Source organism: Arachis duranensis, chromosome 8 (genome assembly GCF_000817695.3).
Source record: "Arachis duranensis cultivar V14167 chromosome 8, aradu.V14167.gnm2.J7QH, whole genome shotgun sequence".
NCBI classification, from domain to species: domain Eukaryota; kingdom Viridiplantae; phylum Streptophyta; class Magnoliopsida; order Fabales; family Fabaceae; genus Arachis; species Arachis duranensis.
In genome coordinates, this window is record NC_029779.3 from 36905901 (window position 1) to 36913226 (window position 7326).

Consider the following 7326-nt stretch of genomic DNA (forward strand, 5'->3'; position numbering starts at 1 on the left):
CATGAAATATTTCATTAAATATACAAATTCACAAAATGAAATTTTTATAGCCTCTTTAATCAATAATCATTGTACAAGTTTATCTCTTTCATTAAATTCACAAAAATCACAAATTCATCTCAATATTACAAGCACACCACTTTCTTCTTTTTTGATCTTTTCTTATGCTGGTCATGCTTCATTTTCTCCAATTTCAAGTCAAGAACTTCTTGAGTAAGAGAAGAACAAAAAGCCTGCAAAAAAATAACTATTTTAAGGCACCAATACCAATATTTCTACAATAAATCTCAATATGATTATTATAAAGCATGAATTATAAATGCTATTTTAAATTCTTCGATTTTAGGTATAAATATACCTGCTTCTTTTTAGGTGAAAGAATCACATTCTTCTCCCTTGTTTGAGATAATGACTTAGTATGAGATTTAAAAACATCTTCTGTTATAGTAGATGATTTACTTAGAACCTAAAATATAAGAAAAATAAAATATTATTAGACCATCCATAATATTACTAAACCACCCATAATAAGAAAGGGAAAGAAAAAATAAAGGGGCACTCAAAAGTGCATGCAGACTCTGTTTGTTTTATGGCTTTATTTTTTTAATATTCAATTCACATATTAATTTGTTAAGAAATTTTATCGTTATAATTATTGGTTATTAAATAAAATAGAAAATAATAATATTGATTCAAATTGCATGTGTTTGTAAAGTGAAGATAAAAAATAAAGAAATTAAAAACAAGAGATATATTAATTTGTAGATTAGTCTATACACGCTAAAATTGGTTCATTGTAGATTAAATGATTGAATACATTTAACACTATGAAAAGTAAATTTTATAAATTATTATTAAGAAAAAATGCAAAGAATGATATAAATACCTCTTTTTCAGCAGTAAAAACTTCATGATTTGCTGTTGCAGTAGCTTCTACTTCCTTCGTATTTAAAGTAGTTGACAGAAAAAAGAGATTTGGAATTTCTACTCCTGGGAGATTTTTCTGTAGTTGATTCAAAAATACATTAAATCCACACAACATCTGTGACTTCATGTCCTCCACTCTTTCTTGAAGTTTTATTTCCATCTCCTCTTGCATCTTTTGTTGTATATTCTGAATTTCTGTTTGAGCATTCTCTTTAACTTCTTTAATTAACCTCTCCGTCTCAACTTGAGATCTAGATCCCCACAAATCTGAAGCTACAACACCTCTACCATAAGTACGGACACGACCGGGTTGATCTTTTCCTAATACTTGGGAAAGTATATCATCTTGATTTGTGCTTTCTAATTTTTCAGGATGTGAAACTATGGCATCCTCAAGCTCAGACTACAATCCAAAATTCAAACTACATTAATCTATGACAAAAAAAATCTATATCACAAAAAATATATATTAAAAGAAATACATATCTTACAAAAATTTTGCTTGTTCCCTCACTCATTGGTTTTCCATCTCTTGACTTGTGTGTTAAAAAGAACATGTTCACCCGAGATGGTTCTCTTCTATCAGGATTTTTCATTGCCTATTAAGAAAAAGCACAATCAACTAAAAAAATAAATACAAATAAGACAAGTGTGAACAGATTAATTCTACCTCCTCTTCACGTATTTCAGCAAATATTTTTTATCCTGTTGTATGCTGACTTGTATTCTTTGCTCTACTAGCTTTATTCTTCTTGCTTTGTTCCTTTAAAATCATAAAAATATAATTGAATAATTAAGCCTAAAAATACACAAACAAGCAAAATTAGATAGTATAACTAATTATAATGTCATGAAAATTACATGCTAAGAATTAATATACCTTAATCATATCTAGGCTCCAAAATTGAACAAGAATCTTCCAATGTTCAAGTGGAACAGTACGAGGACAATTCTTTATATTGTAAACTAGTGGCATATTTTTTTTAAAATATTGATTTTTTAACCGACTTTTATATGTCCTCCAAGATGAATCTAAGGTTTTGAAAACCCACCCTTTAGCTCTTTCTCCAATGTCAAACTTTCCCTGCACCATGATGTAGTAATACTTAGTTTTTAAGATCAATAAAGAAAAAAAAACACCTAAGTTAAAAGAGGTAAAAGTGTAATACAATGGTAGCTTCCCACAAATCTTCCCAATTATCTTTAAGTCCATGCCAACTTGTGTATGTCAATGGAGCAAGATGTGCATTTCTAACCAAAGTTCCTAAATGACTGCTTAACTTGGCTCGATTGCAACCAATTGGTTGACCATACTTATTTAATCTTATTGGCAGCCGATCCTCATAGCTTAAACCATGAGTTTTAAGGCACTTTGTCGGACCCCTTTTTCTTTTGGTTGCTGGTCCTGTTATGGAAATAAAGAAATAAAAGATAATAATGTAAAAAATAATATACATTGATTATAAGTATTAAACTAAACATAAAACATAATTACTTACTATCATCATCATTAGTTTGGGGTGATGCTAAAACTGGTCCTGTTATCAAGTATTAAAAGCAAAAGTCATTTAAAAGGAAATAGATTAACTGTGACAAAATTCAAAAATTTATCTCAATTTCCTAACTTTTTTGTTTGTGTTTTTTTTCTTTTTTAAAAAAAGAATTGGGCAATAGTATTAAAGTATTATCAAATTCAAGAATAAAATACACACACAAGCAGGAAATTAAAAATAGTATTATTTTATTTCTTTCAAATCACATGAAATAAAGGCACACTTACTATCATCATTAGCATATGGTACTAAAGGTGTTTGAGAAGGGCTTGATGCAGTATCCTCTAGCTCACCAATGATATTAACCATAGAACCACCTTTCAATCCTCTACTTTTCTTCATCGTTGATATTAATCGGGATTGACGAGGACCTAATCCAATTTGCTCTTCTTGTTCATAGATAATATCTCTCATTGAGATGCTTGACCTTAAAGTTTTCTCTTTCTTGTTTCCCATAACACTATAACAATTATAGAAAGTGCGTAAGATAAATCTGCATAAATTTAGTGAACACAAATTATTATCCATACACCAACTAACGAAGGCAGCCATAAATGGACAATTAAAAGCAAACACAGCCATAATTAAAAAATTAAATAAGAAAATACCAGAAGAACAAGAACTAAATCACAGCAAAAATAAGAACTAAAATCAAGAACAAAGACCTATAATAACAGCAAAAGAGCAAGAACAAGAACTAAAAAAATTAAAAAAATCACAGCAAGACCAAGAACTGAACAACAAATAATCAACCAAGGTAGCCATTATAAACCAACAACATAAATTAAGTGAAAGAAAATTATTCTCCAAACACCAACTAACTAAGGCAGCCAAAATTGAACAATTAACAGCAAACACAGCCATGATTGAACAATTAAATAAGAAAAGCAAGAACAAGAAATCAAACCAGTAAATCATAGAAAACACAGCACGACTAAAAACTAAACAACAAGAAAAATAACTTAAATCTAAACTAAACTGAAAAATCTCATATGCTTTACATTAACATAGAACGGCTATATTGAGATTCATTCAAGCCAGCAATCAATCTGCACGTGAGACCATAAGAGTTGGTGGATTTCCTTGTTGGTAGGTATTAATAATGAGAATAAGTTACCTTCCAAAAGGGGGTTTGATAAAAAGTAGACATTTTATTTCAAAAATAAAAAAGGGCAAGGAAATGAAAACTTTTAATTTGAACTGAATACTGACTAATGACTAAACTCTCACTAAGGTAACTCTTAAACAGAAGGGTTTCAAATTTTTCATAAGTCATTGATATAAATTGTAAACCTGATATGAAAAACAAAGGTGTTAAATAATAGAAAATATAAATGCAGCAAAGTGTAAGGTATAAGCAATATCCAATTACAAACTCCACACTCAAAAGTATCACTACATGGCATTGATATCATCGCTAACAAAACTAATTACAAGCCATAATATTGTGTATTTGCATACCATGAAATTTAATTTCGGCATGTTTAACTTATATTTATAATATATATGTTAACCTCTTAAATTTATTTAATGAAATGTATATATAGAAAGTAAGTAATTATAAGATATGATTTAAGCATAAAGTAAAAGTGATTAGACATTTTAAGTTTTCGTAGTTATTTTGTTCCACTTGGTTTAAGCTATGTATCCTTTGGAGATTGACAAGGGTCATTTAAACATTATATTTATATAACAATATAATTAATTCAATTCACTACATATTTGGCTCAATGGTCCCCCGAATAAGCTGCGCCATTTTGACCTTTCTTCTATTTTGGTTCCTTTCGATTGGTTAATTATATTAATGCATTTAAATATAATAAACTTTTTCTGTAGTGGGAGAGAATATAATATTGTTCATGAATATTAGGTCAGAGATATTTGAATGATCCTAGTCAGTAATTAAAATATACATTAGATTCTGAAATCTGAATGAACCACTTTAAATACAAAATAAAATAAAATATGGAACAAAAAAAAGCATGCACCGTGGAATTAAGTGGAAGATACTAGTTTGGATTGACTTTGTTATATATATGATTTACCAATGAAGTAGTATGTGTGATCATGTGTACTCAAGTAAAAGATATAGAGTTCAGGAATTCATGTTGAAAGATGTGTATGTCAAACAAAACTGCCATCATGAAAATTTTCTGCTCTGCTGTGAGACAAAACAGAACAGAAGCAACACAAGAAACATGATCAAAATGTGATGATATATAGCAATCTTGCCTTTCTATTAGTTAGCCAGCGTTTGAAGAGCTCCTCGCTGTCGATGCGAAAGCTTTGAGAAACACTCTTGAATCCCTTTAAGCAATTAAAGAAAAAAAGCAAGTGAATAAAGACTATAAGCAATCACTATAAGCAATTAAACTTCACTTAATTTCTATAGACTAATCAAATAACTAATGCCTAATTATTCAATTATCATGAATGAATGTTCTTCTGCATTCTCCTAGTATCCTATTTTTAAGAAATTGCTTTACAATTCAACTCTGAATCTAATATTTTTATGCAGAGAAAAAAAAAAGAAGGAATGACAAGAGATATTAGTGATCAAAGCACACCTCAATATCTTAGTTCAAGCAGTTCTAGCCCTGCTTTAACATCTTCAATCATAGGATAATTCAAATGCCAAAACATATATAATACTAACACTTCATAAAATACATAAAAGCAATCGAAAAGACAAAATATGCTAACACTTCATAATATCCTCATAAGTCTCAATGAAAACAATACATGTATGTTATGATTCAGACATTAAATCAAACATGTATTGGGCAGCTACATCTAACCAACCTATGCTGCACCAAATCGAAATGTATAGAGCAAAACATAGCAATATTGGATATAAACCAGTATTATCAAAGGCAATGAAAAACTAACTGCAATATGAACTGACAATCAATGTACAGAGAAATAGCTTATCCCTCATTCCCAAAGACGCACTTATCAGTTATCAAAAACATTCTTCTGATGTTTCTTGCTTTATCAATAAGTAGCACAAAATAACAAAGAACATTGAAAGCTTCTCATAGACAAAAATGTGGTGCTAGCATCAGGTGAAAAATATATAGATAATACAAAGTGAGACTTACAGCAGCATCAAAACTCTGAACAGCTGTGAGAGGAAAATATCGACCCCCCTTCAATTGTTTCTAAAACGCCGCACAAAAGTTTAGTAAGTATAAATTGCCAAGTATAAACATAATTTGAATTGAAGGAGCAATTAAACTCATTTATACCTAAATTCAAATAAACAACTTAATTGGTGAGAAATTACATATGCATGATTCAAATCTGGATCAAAATCAGTAAGAGAAGAAAGAATCCGAAAAGAGATTTTTCTTCTCATCTATTAGACTCACCTCAAAACAGAGAATAACAAATCCAACCCTAGAATTTGTTGAAACAAGAGAGAGATTCAAAGAGCGGAGGAGCACATGTGAGGTTGAGAGCGAGAGTGCGAAGGAGAACGAGATTCGGAGTGAGATTGAGAGCGCCAGTGAGATTGAGAGCGAGAGTGCGAAGGAGAACGAGATTCGGAGTGAGATTGAGAGCTATGACTGGTTCCCGATCTTTCTTCTGTTTCGTTAGGCTAGGTCTCCGTCCAAAGTGTTATAGGAATAGGTAACATTTTTTAAGATTTTAAAATTTTTTTTATATATTTACTAACATTTCTAATAAAATGTTACTTTATAATATAATTTTATAATAATTACTAACACTTTAACAAATATTAAGCAATAAATGTTACCAAATCTTCAAAATGTAGTAGTGACAATGCAGATTTTAAACACGGAATCGTTAAAATAGAATTAAAAAATCCTAAATCAAAACAGAATAAAAAAATCCTAAATCTAAACTAACATACGAACTAAATCTGAAAAATAGTTAAATCTCTAATACAAAAACCTTAATTGCAAATTTTTTAATATATAACAAATTAAAATTAGATAAATTAGAATTTAGAATTTAATTACCCAAAACTAATTAGTGAGTTAATTACTTGGAGACAGTGACGACACAGAGAACTTTTCTGCCGTAGTGGCAGCATGAACAATGAAGTGGCGGCAACAATGACCAACCGGCAGGGTTGTATTAGGATTTTTTTTAAATAAATTGAAAAAAATAACAGGAAAAAAGAGGAGGACAATATACCTGGAGGGAGGAAGGAGGCAGGTCCGGCGATATAAGGAGCAGCAATGGCAGTAGTGGCTGGAGCGATGAAAACAGCAGCGATAGAGCGACCAATTCAACGCCACACAATCTTTGAACTAGGGGTGTAAATTACTGAACCAAACCGAAATTTACCGCAAAATCGAACCGAAATTTACAACAACCGAATAAAAACCGAAAAAAATCGGTTTTTTAATTTTTTTAAGTTAACCGATCGGTTCGGTTCGGTTTTCGGTTAGCTCGGCAGAAACCGAATCGAACCGCAGAAGTGGTTTAGTAATACATTGAAATAGAAATTTTAGACTTAACAAATGTGTTTGTTTTATGTTTAGTTGTTGGAATGAGTTGAAATTGTGTTGAAATTGAATGTAATGTAATATTATTTCAGTTTATTAATTGTTTTGAACATCATTTTACTAAGATTAATTTTCTATTAGTTAGGATTTAAAAACCGAAAAAACTGACCGAATCAAATCGCTTTTGGTTCGGTTCGGTTCGGTTCGATTATTGCACAGACAGCAAACCAATTGGTTGGTATTATGTAAAAACCGAACAGATCGGTTCGATTGGTTTTTGGTCTAAAACCGAACCAAACCGAACCGATAACACCCCTACTTTGAACGCTGTTGGTGGTGGTCAATGCTAGTGGAGGGGTGTCAGAGGT

General features: G+C 30.5%; 1 protein-coding gene and 1 long non-coding RNA gene across 5 annotated transcripts; both read right to left on the reverse strand.

Annotated features, from left to right (window-relative positions):
• Positions 1-21: 21 nt before the first annotated feature.
• LOC107462545 (uncharacterized) lies at positions 22-2969 on the reverse strand. Of its 4 annotated transcripts, none has more exons than XM_052252491.1 (9): positions 2708-2969; positions 2427-2465; positions 2097-2332; positions 1980-2011; positions 1598-1690; positions 1419-1526; positions 887-1330; positions 359-466; positions 22-233 (listed from the first exon to the last, which is right to left on the reverse strand). In XM_052252491.1, the coding sequence occupies exons 6-9, from the start codon at positions 1521-1523 to the stop codon at positions 126-128; spliced, it is 765 nt and encodes a 254-aa protein (XP_052108451.1). In that variant the 5' UTR covers positions 1524-1526; positions 1598-1690; positions 1980-2011; positions 2097-2332; positions 2427-2465; positions 2708-2969; the 3' UTR covers positions 22-125. The 4 variants fall into 4 exon arrangements, 3 of the variants coding, with proteins under 3 accessions (XP_052108451.1, XP_052108450.1, XP_020985164.2); XM_052252490.1 differs by having other exon boundaries at positions 1808-2011; XR_008001968.1 differs by lacking the exon at positions 359-466 and having other exon boundaries at positions 1808-2011.
• A 1741-nt stretch (positions 2970-4710) lies between these two features.
• LOC127741069 (uncharacterized) lies at positions 4711-6101 on the reverse strand. The gene is made up of 3 exons (XR_008001969.1): positions 5852-6101; positions 5582-5641; positions 4711-4787 (listed from the first exon to the last, which is right to left on the reverse strand). It is a non-coding gene; the product is annotated as an uncharacterized LOC127741069 (long non-coding RNA).
• Between the last annotated feature and the right edge of the window lie 1225 nt (positions 6102-7326).

What these genes read in the sequence shown, in the direction of transcription:
- LOC107462545 (XM_052252491.1), bottom strand. Translation starts at nt 1,523, where the DNA reads ATGAAAAATCCTGATAGAAGAGAACCATCTCGGGTGAACATGTTCTTT. An exon ending in AGGGAACAAGCAAAATTTTT is followed by an intron (nt 1,331 to 1,418) that starts GTAAGATATGTA and finishes TTTGGATTGTAG; the next exon opens with TCTGAGCTTGAGGATGCCAT. An exon ending in TTTCACCTAAAAAGAAGCAG is followed by an intron (nt 234 to 358) that starts GTATATTTATAC and finishes ATTTTTTTGCAG; the next exon opens with GCTTTTTGTTCTTCTCTTAC.